This window comes from Cryptomeria japonica, chromosome 10 (genome assembly GCF_030272615.1).
Source record: "Cryptomeria japonica chromosome 10, Sugi_1.0, whole genome shotgun sequence".
Taxonomy (NCBI): domain Eukaryota; kingdom Viridiplantae; phylum Streptophyta; class Pinopsida; order Cupressales; family Cupressaceae; genus Cryptomeria; species Cryptomeria japonica.
The window spans coordinates 17,058,924-17,076,356 of NC_081414.1; the positions used below are offsets into that span (position 1 = coordinate 17,058,924).

Here is a 17,433-nt window from a genome sequence, read left to right on the forward strand (position 1 = left end):
GTGGGTATAAATATGATGTTATGTAATCGTTTGTAAGGGTAGAGAAAGTCGAACTGAGAATAAGGATTGAGATTCACATGTTGTGATCCAGTTGATTCTTAGAGTCCCGGTGGATTGTATTTAGCTTGAAGCCTACATGTAACCAGTTAACTACCAGATGTTCTCTGATGATAATCTGATGATTATCGGATGATTGTCAGAAGTTCTAAGGCTTGAATATGGTTTGTTTACATTAATTTATTATGTTTTATTACTGCTTTCGTTGTGTCACTCTTGTTGCATAAGCTGGTTGACTCTTTTTAGGGTTCTTACGGTTATGGTTGCATCAATTGGTATCAGAGTTGGTTATGGACCGGCTGGTGGAAGAATTGTCTGAGGCATTCCTTGCGATGGACCGATCGCCGATTGGAGGCAGGTTGCATGGGTGTTCAATAGATCGCTGAGGGGAGGCAATTGAAACTAGTAGTCAGATCGCCGAGTTGAGGCAGTTCACTGGAGTGGAAGGAGAGATGTTGAGGAGAACAAACCCCCAGAGGGTAGAGCAAATGATGGAAGACTTCAAGAATGAAGTGGAATGAAATCTGGAATGCTTTGGCTGGTTTGCGAAGAAACCTTGACTCTAAGGATAAGTATGAGGAAGCCGGTGAAGAGCTTGAGGAAGTTGAAAGACCAGAAGATGAGAGAGAGGAAAGATTCCTAAGAGAAGTGGCGCAAGCAAGTAAAGTGCATAAAGTTGAGGTTTCTAACTTTTCCAAAACACTGAACCCAGAGGATCTGATCGATTGGATTAGAGAGTTGGAAGATTACCTTGAGTTTTAGGATGTCAAGGACCCGCAGAGAGTCCGATTGGCATAAACCAAGTTGAAAGGGCATGCTGCCTTGTGGTGAAAAGAGTTGCAGAAAGACAGAGTGGAGAATGGTGAATTGAATATCACCTAGTGGAGATAGATGGTTGCAAGGATGAAGGCCAAGTTCATACCAGGAGACTATGAACTGAAGTTGTTCAAGAAGTTGCAAAACCTGAAATAGAGAAACATGATTGTGAAGAAATATACTGAGGAATTCTACAAGGTGGTAATCAAATATGGACATAGAGAGATGGATAGAGAAAAGGTGGCAAGATACATCAATGGACTTGCTTTTAGCATTCAAGATGAGATGAGTATATTGAAGGTTTCAACAGTTGAAGAAGCTTGCCAGTATGCTTTGAAGGCTGAGGAGAAGGTGAGAAGAAGACATCTGAATAAGGGAAAGGATAAATTAAAGATGAATGATAGTATAAAGAAACCGGTTGAAGAAGAGGAGGCAAAATCTAAGTGGAGTAAAGAACCGAAACAAAAGACACCAAGGAAGGGTAGCAGCAGTACCAGTAGAGAATTTCTTGGCAAATGTTTCAAGTGTGGAGAAACCAAACATAGATCATATGAATGTAAGCAAGGAATGGCAAGAAGTTGTGTGGTAAGTGAAGAACCAGATGGTACCGGATCTGACTGTGCACTAGAGCAAGGAGAATCCCTTATGTTCAGAAGAAAGGATACCGGATCTACTCAGAGGAGGAGTCTTTTCCGGATTGTATGCAAATCCGGTGGTAAGTGTTGCAAGGTCATTATAGATAGTGGAAGTATTGATAATTTAGTATTTGAGGAGATGGTTGAGAAGCTTGGGTTGAAGAGGCTTGAGCATCCTTGTCCTTATGAGGTAAGTTGGTTACAAGATGATCATAAGGTAGAGATAAAGGAGCAGTGTTGGGTGATTTTCAATATTGGGCCTTTTAGAGATGAAGTTTTATGTGATATTGTGTCAATGAATGTTTGTCATGTCTTATTGGGGAAACCTTGGCAGTATGATAGATGAGCTATTTATGACTGTAGAAGAAACCTTGTTACTATTGAAAAGGATGGGCAGAAGTTCACATTGATTTCTTTGAAGGAGAAAGAGGAGGTGAAGAATCTAAGTCCTGAGAAAAGTTACAGGAAACCGGTGGCAGAGGTTATACCGGAAGGTTTGATAGAACTGGTGGCAGAGGTTATACCAGAGGTTTTGAAGAAAGATTTGATCGAACCAGTTGCAGAGATTATACCAGACGGTGACATGAGCTTGTAGAAGGATGTGACAGATGAGTCAGATGGATAGATGGAACTAGTCAACAAAGAGCTGATGGTGACAAACCGAATGAAGTCTTGTGGCAGAAGAAATCCTGAGTTGCAGAAGAAAGAAGGCAGTACACAGGGATAATATGCAGATCTAAAGCAAAGAAAGAAAACCAAAGGGATTCAAAGGTTAGAGAAGTTCGTTGAAGCACTGGGAGAGATAGAGCAGAGATTGGTAGATAAAGAAGATGTTTGGATCATAAATGAGTGTGGGATCTTCATCCCGAATCCTTTTAGATGTTCATGAGTTGCCTCTCATGGAACATATTTTTCTACCTGAGTTGTCTGATGCAAGAGCATCCCCGGTCGATGAGCAATCTTGCATCAACCAAAAATATTTCCTTTCAGTTTTTTTAGTGCTTAGTTCTTTGTGCAGTTTTTTGTGTTCTTACCGATATGTACCAGTAGCTGCTTGTTCTTCATGGCATATCTTGTTTGCAGTTTCCTGGCGGTTTCATGTGGTTGATTCCAGATTTCTAGTTCATTTGGATTCTTCTCCGGTATTTATCATTTTTGGTTGGCTGTTTTTGGGTTTCCGGGACAATTCTTGTGCTTACCGATTGGTTTTTCTTCATTACCGACGTGATTCTTGGTGTGCGGATCCATCTTGGGTCTTGTTTGATGTTCCTTGGTGTGTGGCTGACCTTCCTACTGATTCACATCACTTGGTTGTTATTTTCTGGAAAGATTTCTTAAATCTTAGGGTCGACATAATTACACGTTTCATTTTCCTGCATTGGTGAATGTAATATTTTGAGGCCGACCTGGATATGTTCCGGTCGGTATAAATATGATTTTATGTAATCATTTGTAAGGGTAGAGGAAGTAGAACTAAGAATAAGGATTGAGATTCGCATGTTGTGATCCAGTTGATTCTTAGAGTCCCGGTGGATTGTATCTGGCTTGAAGCCTGCATATAATCAGTTAACTACCGGATGTTCTCTGATGATTACCAGATGATTGTCGGAAGTTCTAAGGCTTGAATATGGTCCGTTTACATGAATTTGTTATGTTTTCTTACTGCTTTCGTTGTGTCACTCTTGCTGCATAAGCCGGTTGACTCTTTTTAGGGTTCTTACCGGTTATGGCTGCATCATATAGGTCTCATAAAAATACAATTATTACAAATCAGAAGGAGGTGAATATAAATAAATACTATGTGTGGCATGTTGATCACATAATTGATATAGAGATTAGCCATGTAGAGGATGAGGTCATTGACAACAATATAGAAATAAGAAATAGGATAGAAATGAATGACTGGAGTTGCTATCACAAATGGGCTTTGCTAGTGGTGGAAATATAAATTCAATTTAAATGCTTGGTAGCTATGATTTTGATAATATTAATAAATGGAATGAACATACTATGCCTCCACATTTACATGAGATCACAATATTTCATAAGCACAAACAAGATATCCCAACAAGATGAATAATCCACATTAGATTTGAACAATCCACCATATCCACTATCTCCCAAACAAGAACTAGCACTTAACATTATTAAATAACACTACAAAGATAATTTATTTAACAAACCCTTGCATATAACTATTCAAGGAACAATGGGTACAAAAAAATCCTATCTAACTCATTACATTATGCATGCAATTTGGAGTTTAATATCACAAAAAATATAACCCATTCTTGTTGTTGCTCATATATGAATTGGTGCATTCAACATGCATGCCTTAACTATACACTCAACTCTTAATATTCTAATAAAATAAATTCAACTGTTAAAGGAACAATCACTTAGTATTTCAAGAAAACACGAAGCATGTGAAATACGTCCCCATGGATGAGATGAACTTCATATAGCCAAGTTACTATTGAAAATAGATAGTAGGTTGAGTGAAACTTTTCTCAACCATCAACACCTATGCTTTGATGACACATCTATCATTCTTGTAGGTGACTTGGCACAAGTACCACTTGTTATGGACAAGCCTATCTATGCATCACACTCATATATGCCAAATTCTTATAACAACAATTCACTATAATAGTTACATAAATACAAATAGTTTTTCATTGACAAAGTGATACTCAAACTCAAATTATTTTTTTGTTGAACAATTAAAAACATTTTTAATGCATGACCAATTGAACAAGATTGGGAACTACTAATGAGTTGCACAAATAGATAACCATCAAGAGATGAATAAAAATATTTTGACCACCCAATAAGTACCCATTTTCTACAAATGATTTAGTGAGCTTACACAACAAAAAATGCTTAAATTACTAAATATCCTTGTTGCACTTAGTGTTAAAATAAAGCCCATACGTAAAATCAAACATTAATAATGATGTTGACCAAATTCTCCAATAAACCCTACTATGTAAAGGTTGACAAATCATGTTAACAAAAAATTATGAATTTAAACAAGTCCTGTAAATGGATCTCTTGGGGAGGTTGTAGATATTGTATACATAGTTGACTCTAAACCACCTCATTTACCCTTGTACATAGTAGTGAGATTTGATACTTACAATGGTCCACCATGGAATCAAAATGACCCAAAATTATACCTGTAATACCTATATTACCGTGTAAGTGTCAATGAATACCACTATCTATTACATGAGCAATTATAATACATAAACTCCAAGGATTAACACTCAACAATGCAAAAATTGATATTGGTAAAACAAAAAGACAAAGCTTAACTTTAACAACTATATCTAGAATTAAATCAATAAAGGAACTTTAGATAGAGCAACCATTCTCTTTTGATTGATATTCAAGAATGAAAAACAATCCATACACAATTATCGGGAAAAAGAAGGGTCAACTACACTCTCATTATAATAAGTTTAGGCATGGAAATTTTAATGCAACCTTTTGTAGACAACCTTTCAAAATATTATTTTCATTACCATCTTCATATTATATATTTACAACAACAACAAAAATCTAATATATTTACAATTTCATGGTGTAGAGATGCATGTTTGCCAATCGTGTATCAGCGCATCAAAAGGTTTCTCCACATTTCTAATATCATATTCTCTTCTATTTAATATAAGAAAAATCATGTCTTTATGATATAAGTCCACTAACAATGTGTAGAAACCAAAGAAATAAACAAGCAAAAACCCCATTCTAGGGTTATTTGATAGAAGCAAAGAAAATTGTCAACTACAATCCAAACAAAATTGATTATAATCAACTATACATTACAAGCATTCTTCAAATGTTGCAAGTAATATTGTATGTACTTCAAGATTCTAGTTCAAAATTATCTACACAAACAAAAAAACATTTTATAGAGAAAAAATGGTAAAGTAAATTATTGTATCTTCTGTACATATCTCAAATTGTATTCTTCAACATATTTGTTTTTACATAAGTTTCTATCGAGATAGTTGAAGGATATTTGATGTAACGACAAAATTGTTATAGTAGTCATCAAAATGATGACGAGTTTGAATCTTTTTCAATAGAAAACAAAATCTATAATCAGTATACCTCTTTACGATGTAAACACAAGTAACATAGTAATCATGTAAATGATAAAAAATTCAATTGACATAATCATTGTACCTCTAAGATGCAAAATGCAGATAAAAACAAGGACGCAAAGCGTCAAGTTCCTGCCATTAGTATAATTAGTTTAGAGTAAATAAAAATAGAAATAGAGGGAGAGGGAGAGGGAGAGAAATACATAGAGGGGTAGAGAAAGGTGGAGGAAAAGATAAAAATAAAAAGAGAGAGATATAGATAAGGAGATAGATAGATAGAGAGGAAGAGGTAGGGGGAGAGATAAAGGTAGAGAGATAGAGAGAAAGATAGAGAGAGAGAGATAGATGAGTATATAGGGAGTGGAAGAGATAGATAGGTATATAGGGAGAGGGAAAGGGGGAAATAGAGGTATATGTGGCAATATGATAAAATGATAGAGAGAGAAAGGGATAGAAGCACATAGAGAGAAGGGGGGAGCTAAAGAGAGATAGGTAGAGAGGGAAAAGAAGGGAGAGAAGAGAAGTTAGTGTTATCAAATTTTAATTTAATATATTAAAATTCCTTTTTAATATTAGAAAATGAATATTAGAAAATTTTAATTAAAATACTCTTGTAGTTGAAAAGATTTAATTTTAATTGTTTAAAATGAGTGTTACTAGATTATATATATTCATCCCTCTAATAATAATTATATATTATATTATATTTATATCTAATAATTTTTACTATAAAATGCAATATATAATCATAATATATATTTTTAAATGAATTTACACATGATATAATAATATAAGTTATATTATTTAAAATATTATTTGGATTCATAAAATTCTTAATAAAAATCTTAATATCATAATATCCACAAAAATTTCCGTTTGAATGAACCTTATACAGACATTAAAACATATTTTGTAAGTTTTATTTTTATATAATATAAATCAATTTTTAAAATAATAATATACCTATATTTTTAATTATATATTATTATTTTTATAAGAAATCTAATAAATTTAAAACTTCTCATATAATTAATATAAAATATTTTAAAATAATAAAAATTAATGTATGTATAATTAATATAACAACAAAAAATAAATGACAATATATAATTTATTAAATAATCTTATTCATAATAATTTATAATATTAAATTAATTTACTTGAAGTGAAACTTGTACCTCCAAATGCCAACTTATCGTTAAATACAAATTGCCACATAATCAACAAATTAAATTTTAAACTCTTATAAAAAATAATAATATAAACCTTCTAATAAAATTTAATAATATGCTCCATGGATGAGGTGACATTGTTCCCTCCAAATAAATGTAAGGAAAGCAATGAACTTTGTAGAATTCCACGTGGGACCTACTACTCAGCAGCCAAATTCGCAATAACATCCATAAAAAATTAGAGCCCACATGCACGTTAAACGATGCACATGGTTTATCATGTACATTTAAAATATTAAAATATGTTACATTGGAAGTTTCGTAATTAATGGCATGTCAAATTTATATTAAAATATTTAGTTATGTACTTCATTCTTTAAATGTGATTTTGATATTTAATTTAATGGAGTATAAAAAGTGATGTCAGTAATAATAATTATAGGAAAATTTCATTTTATTTTTTTGATAAAAATTAAATATTAGGCCTACTGAAATTAATGTAGACCAATCAAATGAAAAATAAATCATGTTTTAAAATATTTCTCTTAAAAATTGTGCATGTCAACTTTTGGAAAAACAAAAAATCATTTTAGTTTAAAAAATTGTAAACACTGATTGGTTGTCAAGGACAATAAATAATAACTACTTAAACATTTTAAAAACATGATGAATGCAATAGTATTCCTGCCATGGGCAGGAACTAATAATACATAAATAAATAAAATACAAGAGCACAATTTCGATGGTATATGAATACAATTTTAAACGTGAAGAATTAATTCCACCTAAAGCAATGCACGAACAACAGTGAAAGCAACGCCCCAACACGCTGACAACACCTACATTAAACCAATGCACTTCACCAGAACAAAATGCTCGTAACTGAGGAGGACCTAGCACTCTCCCGGTGTTTGTGGTCCCTCAACAACAACAGTTACAAGGGCCGAGATTCAGAGGAAAGGCTGCAACCATCATTCTTGAATAATGGCTGGCATTGAAGATTTCAGTGACAAAAATGCTGTATTCCGGAAGCTCAAGGCAAAGGCTGAGAACAAGGTATGATCCAATCTAATACACGGATATAAGTTTTTGGCTGCAATTCATAGAAATGATTTTCTTTTATATCTTTGGACCCAAATGGGTGTCTGATTTGGGCATTTTGAAATCAGATCCATTGAGATGTAATGTGATTTTGTTAGATCTGATCTGATCTGTGGCATCTACGTGTACAGATGTGCTTTGACTGTAACACAAGGAATCCTACATGGGCTTCCGTTACGTATGGGATTTTCATATGCCTCGACTGTTCTGCTGTCCATAGGAGCCTTGGAGTCCATATCAGCTTTGTCAGGTACTACAAAATCATAATGTAATCTGGATGCTGAATTGCTTGTGGTTTTCTTTTGTTAGAACTAATTGATTTCTTAGGAAAAATCTTAGTGAAAGAAGTCAGACGCGGTGGCCAGGGTAGTCACAAATTGGATTTTGGTAAATATCCCAAACTTTGTTGAAGCAGATATCAATGCAATGTCAATTTACATGCCATATCGTATAGATCTTAGTGAAAGTTGTCTCATGCATTATTACCACATTACCAGACTAGTCACAATTGGGATTCTGGTAATTATCCCAAATTTGTGAAAGTAAACGTTAGTGCAATGATAAAAGTGGCCAGATTTGTGAAATTTAGTGAAAGTGGTCTCATCCATTGTTATGACATTATCAGATAAGTCATGATTGGGATTCTGATAAATATTCCAGTTTTTGTGACAGCAAATCTTAGTGCAGTGCAAATTGAAGCTGTCAGATTTGTAAATCTTGGTGATAGCGATGTGATAAAGTTTTACGAACAGGCAGATGAATTGCGAAATTTCAAATTGTATTGAAACTTTTTTCAATATTCCAATCCCAGTGAAATGTGAGATAAAATTGCGTGTTTTGTAAATCTTCGTGAAAGTGGTCTGGTACAGTGTTCATACAATGTCGAATTAGTCAAAAAAATTCCAGTTAATTCGGATTTTGGTAATATCCCCATTTTTGTGAATGTAAATCTTTGCCAAATTTAAGAGGTGACTTGATCTGTAAATTTTATTGAAAAAGTTCTGTTACATTATTACAAAAATGCCATGTATATCACAAGTTTTCCTATAAATTAGGACTATATGTCACTTTCTTAGTGTGGATAAATCTTAGTGAAATGGCAATCAAGGCCATCTGATTTATAGATTTTACTGAAAGAACGCGGGTACAGAGTTACCAAATATGATATAACTCATACATTTTCAATTAATTGGGATTTTTATAATATTCTTACCTTAGTAGGAGTAATTCTTAGTGAGATAGCAGTTAATGTGGCTTGATTTGCACATCTCAATGAAACTAGGCTTATACACTAATATCATTCTCACAAATTTTCTGTTTAATTTGGGCTTTTTTTATGATGATCACAGTGTTTGTGAAAGTAAATCTTGTTGAAATATCAGGTAAAGAGATCTGATTTGTGAATCCTGGTGAAGTTGCCAGCCTGATAGTATTACTAAAACGTGAAAGAACATCATTTTTCTCATTAACTGGGGTTTTCTGGGTTGACATGGTGAGACTTTGGGGAAATCGGGCGTCCCTTGATGCAGACAGGAAATATTCTCCTTTTTTCTGGTAATGCAGTAGATGCAGATCCCTTCCTTGGGAGATGTACTCATGTGCTACCTTGGATGTATCATTTATATATTACACTTATCGTTCTGATACAACAAAATGTTAATGCTTACTGCATGATGTAACCCTTAATTTTTGTGGATGATACAAAACTGAGGTTCAATGGCCAAATGCAGAGATTAGGAGCAAGACATACCAAATTTTCAGTTTTGCAGTTTAAGAAGTTTTTCTTTAACTAAAGCAATATCTTGTCTAAAATTCTAATATTTTGTATTGTGCACACCAGATCTACAAATCTGGATTCGTGGACTCCTGAACAGTTGAAGATAATGAGCTTTGGAGGTAATGGTCGAGGACATACATTCTTTAAGCAGCATGGTTGGACTGATGGAGGTAAAATAGAAGCAAAATATACATCAAGAGCAGCTGAACTTTATAGACAACTTCTTGCGAAGGAAGTTGCTAAAAGTGTATCAAATGGAACTAACCACTTATCTTCTTCATTGCCCAATGCTTCACAAGCAAACCATGAGGCTAATGGATTCCCCGGGGAAAAGATATCAACCTCGACAAATGATTTTTTCTTTGACCAACAACTTGCTTCACCTGAAGTGACCCCTTCAAAGCCTGAAGTATGCCCCTCATATCCAGCTATGACAAACACAGCCAAGAAACCATTGGGAGCAAGGAGAACTGTGGGAAATAAGACTGGTGGACTCGGTGTCAAAAAGCTTACAACAAAGGTACCTGTATTAATTTAAAGGGTATTGAAGCTAGGTTTCTCAATAACTGTAACAAATTCATGATATTTATATCTTTTCCTCTTCAAAAAGATATAAATTTTTGTGTTTATATCTTTATTCGGAAAGATATAAATTATCATCTTTATATCTTTATTCAGAAAGATATAAATTATCATCTTTATATCTTTATGATAGTGGCTGATAATCATTCCTATTTTTTTCAGTTTGATGATAATTATCTTGTCTACTGACTTGATATCCATAACAGCCAAATGAGAACCTCTACGATCAAAAACCAGAGGAACCCACACCTACCCACATTCCGTCAACTACTACTACTGCAGCACCTAGTGCATCTCGGCCTTCTCGGTTCAGTTACTTGGAGAATAACACAGATAAAGAGTCAAATGGTGGAGGAAATCATATTTCTGGTCATGTGCCTCCTCCTGCATCTACAAATTTCTTCGCTGAATTTGGAATGAATGCAGGGAATCAAAAGAAAACAAATGCAAGCCGATCTAAATTACAGGTAAACAAATTCTGGTATCTGATATCAAATCAGAAGGTTTATTATTAATTGAATTTAATTCTATCATTTAATATGTTGTAATAAAGAACTTAGAACCTGAAAAGAGCCATGAATTTAATTGTGTGTGTTCTAAGGAACTTTTGAAAGTAATTTCTTATTCTTTCATTATGCAACAGTTAGAACTTCTAACCTGAAAAGAACTGTGATTTTAATCTGTTTTTTAACGGAACTTTTGAGAGTAGACTCTTTGCCCCCATGTATCATGTAAATAGTTATATTCTTGGAGGGAAATGTAGTTATATTATTTTGAAACTCAGATTGTTATATCGTGTCTTCATTCAGGTTCCAGACACTTGGTTCACGCATATGGGGCTAGAAAGAACTTAGAAAAATAAGATGGCATCAGTAAAGCACATGATACAATCACAAAGATTTTTCCAAATTCATTTGGGGAGGAAAGATATAACTTCTCCATTTAGGCTTTTGTCCTTAGTGGTGATTAATAATGAAGTGCCCTAGGAATCTGGGAGAGGCTTGAGAAAGTGGGTGTGATTTCTATTCACCTATATACAAGTATCCTGCCAATTTTGTAAAGTGTCGTCTGTTTTCAGATCTCCCTCCCACATGCATAGTGATTAGAATAAGTAGTAAATTATTCTTGGAACAAGGGAATTTTTTCTTGGTCATTTGCTTTCGTTTTCTATCTGAACAGAGGAGATGGCCTCAGTTAGAAAGAGTCCTTGGTCAAAACACTAGTGTAGAAACTTAGTTGCCATTCTATTAGGAGAGCAAACATTGATGACCAAATAATAGATGGGTCAACTTGATTGCATGAAGTGTGAGATGTGGGGTGCACAGGCTTTACCATGAAAAGAAATTTACAAGTTCACAAAAAATCATCATTTATTCATATTATAAAATTCCATCTTCATTTATTATGTCATTATAAACTAGGATCAGTAAATCAGCTGTGGAAAGCTTTGAGGATAAAACTATTATTATTAAAAGTGATTTGCAAAAGGAGGCTGGGGAATGACAAGTGGAGGTCAACTATTGCTCTTTGTGTAATTTTTTGTCAGTTGCAATAAAATAGATTGAGATTCGCACAATGGACATTGGATTGAATTGTAAACAGATAAAGAAAATGATTTAAGAATTTTTGCTAGCTATTTAAAATAAAATGCTTCCTTAACGTTTCGTCTCAGATAATATGTTTCCCAATGGAAAGTAAACTTATTATGTGGATTATTGAAATGGAATCAAATTGCTGTCACGCTAGAGAATGCAATGTAGAAAAGATTTTCAAATAAAATGGATGAGAATTAGATGACTAGAAAAATATTTAATGAAAAAATTATTCCATTTGATTTAATCAAAATATTCATATATATCAATGTGAAAATGAGCATTCAGATCATCTTCTAGATGACTGTTCAGCTTCTAGTGTATATAGGAAATATAAAATACAAAATATTATCCCACTACACCTAGAACTATGTACAATAGTGTTACATCCTCCCTTAATATGTAGGGGTTTGGTAAAACCGCTGTTTGTGTTGTGCATTAGGCAACTTGTTTACAGCATCTCATTTGCTCGATATGAATCTCCAGTATTCTGCAAAAAGTTTTGCTTGAGTGAGAGCTTGTTCCCTTTTGCAGTTTTCCAAGAACCAAGACAATGACTTGGTAAAGGCTATTGTTTTCTCAAGTCGAGTTAGCTGTCCATGATGCTATACCATTTTGAGAGAATTCCACACCTGTTTGCTGTGAAAATTCTCACCACCATTTTCTATGCTTGAGTGATGAAATCTGCAGAAGACTGTTCCACTTATGTCTATCACTTTTGTGCCTGAAAATTGGATAACCTAGGGTAATTGCACCCACAAGTAACACAAAAGTGTGTCGAAGCATGCATTGAATGATCTGACTATTTGTCAAAGCTGAAAATGTGAACCACTTGCTGTCCACAATGATCTTAATGAAGACACATGTTGACTCAAAAAACTGCTCACATAGCCGAAAAAATGAGTTGAAAAAATGATGATCTTGCCCCATGCATAGTCATAAAAAACCAAAATGAAATCTGCAATCTTAGGTGTTCAAGTGCTGAGCTGAACATTATTTTCTAAGATGTTGTAATGATAAGCAACAATATGCTATAATTTGCAATATCCGGCAATGACAAATCCACATTGGACAATGTGAGTGTTGGTGTGTGTTTACCTCACTGGGTAAACAGGAAGAATACAGAAACTGAACAGCAATGCACAATGCAAATACAAAAGAAGTGCCAGAATAAGCTTGCCATTAATGTCAAAAGATGTTCATATTATAATCTGTCGTCAACATTACATGTCCTCCAACACCCGGAGATGGTACAATATATGACAGCCGAAGGGGTGCGACACAACCGTCGCGACTCCAACTACCTACCCGTCGGCTAACTAACTGACTGCCGTAACTCATTATTACCGACGACAACATAAACATAATATACCAACATAACATAATGATTATTCCCGTCAACATCATCCCCCCCAAGAAAAGAAGTCGACTCCGACGACTTAATACAAAATAGAGATGAACGGCAGGAACTACTGACGCCAGTCGGGCCCGGATCTTATACACTTGCTGCGTCCTCGCCTGAAAACCCTTTTCTGCTACCATCTGATGCTCAAGTGCGGATTTCACCAATATTGCTTCCTTTGCCATCACAGTTCTCCTGGGCCTAACCCAAACTTGTCTGCAAAACACATTTTTCAGTCTCAGCTTCCACCAACTGCTACTCAAATGATTCTGTCTCCCTAGCCAATTTGTCCTCGATAGCCACCCGTGCTGCTCTCTCGGCATCCAACTCCTGGGTACGCTGAACTAAGTCTCACGCGACTATTGCCTCCAACCTGGTGGTCAGCTCCTCCCGAGCCCTCTGTGCATCCACCAAGGCAACCTCACGTCCAGCCGAGACATACTCCGAGTTCCTCAAAGCGTACCAGTCATGCCTGGAGGTGGCCACAATCCGTTGGCACAAATGCTAGGAGCCACCTCAAATCCTCCATCACACTCCCTAAAGGCTAAAAACTGAACTGAATAACTCCCTGGTGTCATACAACTGTGCGGACCTGCAATGCCTTCCCTCAAACTCTGTTTGTTCGCAACCTCCAAATCCATCTCCCTCTACGGCTTATTTCTTCCCCGCCAATGCTTAGCTGCAGGCTTCTTTCTCACAAGACGGACAACCACAACACTTCTCGTGGTCTTCTGTAGCTCAAAATAAACTGGGGGTCTGGGGGCAACGCCCCCAGCGGGGTCGAGGGGCAGCGCCCCAGCGGGGTCGAGGGGCAGCGCCCCTCGCGGGGTCCTGGGGCGCATCATTTCTGTGATATTTTATGATGTCAAAACCCTTCTTCTACACTCCAATATTTTCAGTGTCTACGCTCCAGACTTCAGCAAATCATTTTAAATCTAGCCGTCGTCGTTTTTTTTTTTTTTTTTAGTTGTTTCTTTTTAATTTTAATTTATTGTTTATTTTCTATTATTAGGGCACTGTAATGTCCCCGATGGCACCCCGGCCATACAACCTCCCTATACGGTCAACAACAGCATTGGCACCTTCGATCGTGCGGCTGCTTGGTCTACCTGTGGCGGTCGGCCCGTGCTTTACCCTTCGCATCACGTGGTGGCGTGGTGGTGCGGTGTTCGACGTCTTCTTCCCTTTACCCCTTGCTGTGCGGTGATGGCGGTGTGCGGGGTTGTTTTGTTCTTCGTCGTGGTGGTGTTGTGCGGCGTCTTTGATGTTTGGCGGCGTTTTATTCTTCCGCGGGCTGCTTGGTGACCGCCTTCGGTGGCTCCCACCGCACGGTGTGACCACCGCACGATGGTGCCACCGTCAGTGGTTCCACCGCACGGTGGTGTCACCGTCGGTGGTTCCACCGCACGGTGGTGCACTGTCCACTGCACGGTGGTTCCACCATCGGTGATGCCACCGCACGGTGGTGCACCGTCCACCGCACGGTGGTGTCACCTTGTCACCTTGTCCCACCGTACGGTGGCCATTTTCTTTTTTGACCGTACGGTCGCTGTCGTACGACCGTGCGATTTTTTTTTTCAATTTTTTTTTTTTTTTTTGAAGTTGTCTAGAGAGTCTTCGGCTCGGGTCCCCTGTCTCTGGGATCGCCCTTCATCCTTCTCGGTTTTTCTCGCCCAAAAGTCTCCTGCTTTTGTCCCATGCCTCTCGAGTTGCTTGCCCGGCCTCTTAGGTCCCCTTCCATCCTCTTGGGTCCCCCTTCGGGCTCTCGGGTGTCCATCCGGCCTCTCGGGTCCCCTGCGCGCTTCGCGTGATAGGGTTTCAATTTGGGCCCGTTGGTGGCAAGTCTATTTTCAATGGCCATCGGAAGACCTGGAACCACAAATTCTATAGGGACCACGACCTCCTTCCCGTACATAAGAAGAAGAAGGATAATAAAGATTTTGAAGACTGCGGTCTTCCATACAGGGTTCCAATCGTTGCCGACACTCTTCGGATTATTTATGCCGCTAGGGTTTGGGGTGTCTCCCTTCCAATATTCTCTGTATTCCGGCAGGTACACCTCTGTTGGTTGCTCTGGTTCCTCTACTTCGAGCCTGTAGCTTTGGAACATTTCGTAATCCTCCATTTGCCAGTGGAAGAGCCCGTTAGTCGAGCATACCTCATCTTCAGAACATCCCTCCAATTCTAGCACCCCTTCACTGTTCGGCTCCATCGCGTTCTTGCCCTTACTTTCATCGGGACCCCCTTCCCCTTTATTAGAGTCCTCCGAGTCGGAAGAGGCGAGCTCTTCGCCGACATTTTGGGTGTGTAGGTCAATGGTATATTTTCGCCCTCCCTTCTCCATGGAAAGTGTATTTTTCTTCTAGTTGTGGTTTACCCTTGCGTTGATCAACCACACTCTCCCCAGGATGGCGTCATAGCCTTTCTTCTTCGAGGGAATAACCACGAAATCTAACAAGAATGGTTGCGTACCAATTGTCACTTGCTGGGCCATCAACAGGCGGAGTGGCTTAATGCCGTGTTGGTCCGCTACCACCAGGTTGAATGTGGGTGGCCACAGGGTGGGCTTCCCCAGCCGCTTCCATGTTTCTTCTGGTAGTACATTCACCCCAGATCCACCATCCACAATGGTGTCCTTCAGAATGGTCCCACGGATACCCATTTCTACCACAGCTGGGTGTCTACCACTGCTCAAGGCTAGTAACATCGGGTCAGTCGAAGGGCTGACAGAAACCTCCACCTGTGGTGTACTCTTCGAAGCGGTGGCGGGAACCCCTACCTGTGGTGCACTCGACGATGTGGTGCTTTGCACATTGGTGAGGATGGCAGTCCTCAATTGTGGCATAGAGTCTAGAAGGTCTTTTACCTTTATCGGCACCTCTATCTGCAAGATTTGCTCAATGATGTTATTTTCCGCTTCCGTACGGAATGATGTACTCGCCACCTCGTTGTCCCGTCGTTCGGTCGTCATCTCACGTTCAATATTGGCCTTTGCCTCCCGTAATCGCTCCTTCTCCGTACGGGGGTCGGGATAAGTGGGTTTTTTCGTCTGGGCGCGGGTGATCGCCAGTACTTCTTTCTCACCAGTCTTCTCAGCCTTCTCAATGTTGAGGAGATTAACCCCTGCCTGCAGGCAATTTGCGTCCTCATGGTCGCCTGGCCCACACCAACGGCAAAGGTGCTGAGGGGTGGCTTCCTTCGTGCAATCACGGGCGAAGTGCCCCCACTGATTACAGGCCCTACATTGGATAATTGGCCGGCCCTTGGCGTCATACTGGATACGGCTTCCGTTATTGTTATTGTTGCCTCTTCCTCGCCTGTTGTTTCGGTAGCCGCCAGACGAGGCGTTGTTGCTCGCAGGCTGGGACGTGCTGGCTGACGCAGATGGTTCTGTAAAGAGAACCTGTTGGTTACCGGTCCTCATATTGTACGGACACTCCTTGGTAAGGTGTCCGGCAATCTGGCAAATATCGCAAAATGCTTTTTTCGGACAAGACCCCTTGGTGTGTCCGTTGGTACAGCAGTCCGTGCACCATAAATCCCCTTCGTCGCCTTTGCTTGTGCTTCCTTTGGTTGCCTTTATCTCTCTCATCATTTGCTCCATATCTTTCTGGAGAGCCCGTACCTTCCGATTAGAGTCGTCATCACTGCTATCACTTTTGTTAGAAGAGGAATCATCCTCCGACGAGGATTTATTTTTCTTCTTCTTGGACGTCTTCTGTTCACTTTCTAAATCCATTGCCCTGTTATAGGCGTCGGAGTATGAAGAGGGAGGTACTATCTTCATTTTTCGTCTAAGGGATTTCTTTAGACCTTCCACGAACCACCGTTTTTTCAGTCCGTCTGTTGGCTGGTTCTCCATCTTTCCTAGCAGCTCTTTGAGCCGCCGGCTGTAGGTTTGAACAGTCTCGTCCTTTCTCTGTTTCGTGCCGTAGATTTCGGCTACGATCTCATTATCGTCTCTTAGGAGACGAAACTCTGCTTGAAATTCCTTCTTCAAGTCTGGCCATGTGCTAATTTTAGCCTTATCCGTATCCGAAAACCAGTCGATGGCTACGCCCCTCAAGGTTGCGGGAAACTGTGTTACCCACTCGTCCTCATCGGTAACACCATTCGCTCCCCAAATTGTTTCACAAGTGCGACAGTGGCGGACAGGGTCTTCTTTCCCATCCCCATGGAACTTTGGA

The 17,433-nt window shown here is 38.3% G+C and overlaps 1 protein-coding gene across 2 annotated transcripts in view; it reads left to right on the top strand.

Annotated features, from left to right (window-relative positions):
• Positions 1 to 7,574: 7,574 nt before the first annotated feature.
• The window catches only part of LOC131076718 (probable ADP-ribosylation factor GTPase-activating protein AGD8), a 29,531-nt gene continuing 19,672 nt past the window's right edge, over positions 7,575 to 17,433 (top strand). Inside the window, exons 1-4 of one of the 2 annotated variants that reach the window (XM_058014025.1) lie at positions 7,575 to 7,848; positions 8,025 to 8,143; positions 9,734 to 10,190; positions 10,459 to 10,719. In XM_058014025.1, the coding sequence (XP_057870008.1) occupies positions 7,777 to 7,848; positions 8,025 to 8,143; positions 9,734 to 10,190; positions 10,459 to 10,719 (909 nt within the window). In that variant the 5' untranslated portion in view covers positions 7,575 to 7,776. Of the gene's footprint in view, positions 7,849 to 8,024; positions 8,144 to 9,275; positions 9,448 to 9,733; positions 10,191 to 10,458; positions 10,720 to 17,433 lie in introns of those variants that run through there. The other variant, XM_058014027.1, reaches the window with a different exon arrangement.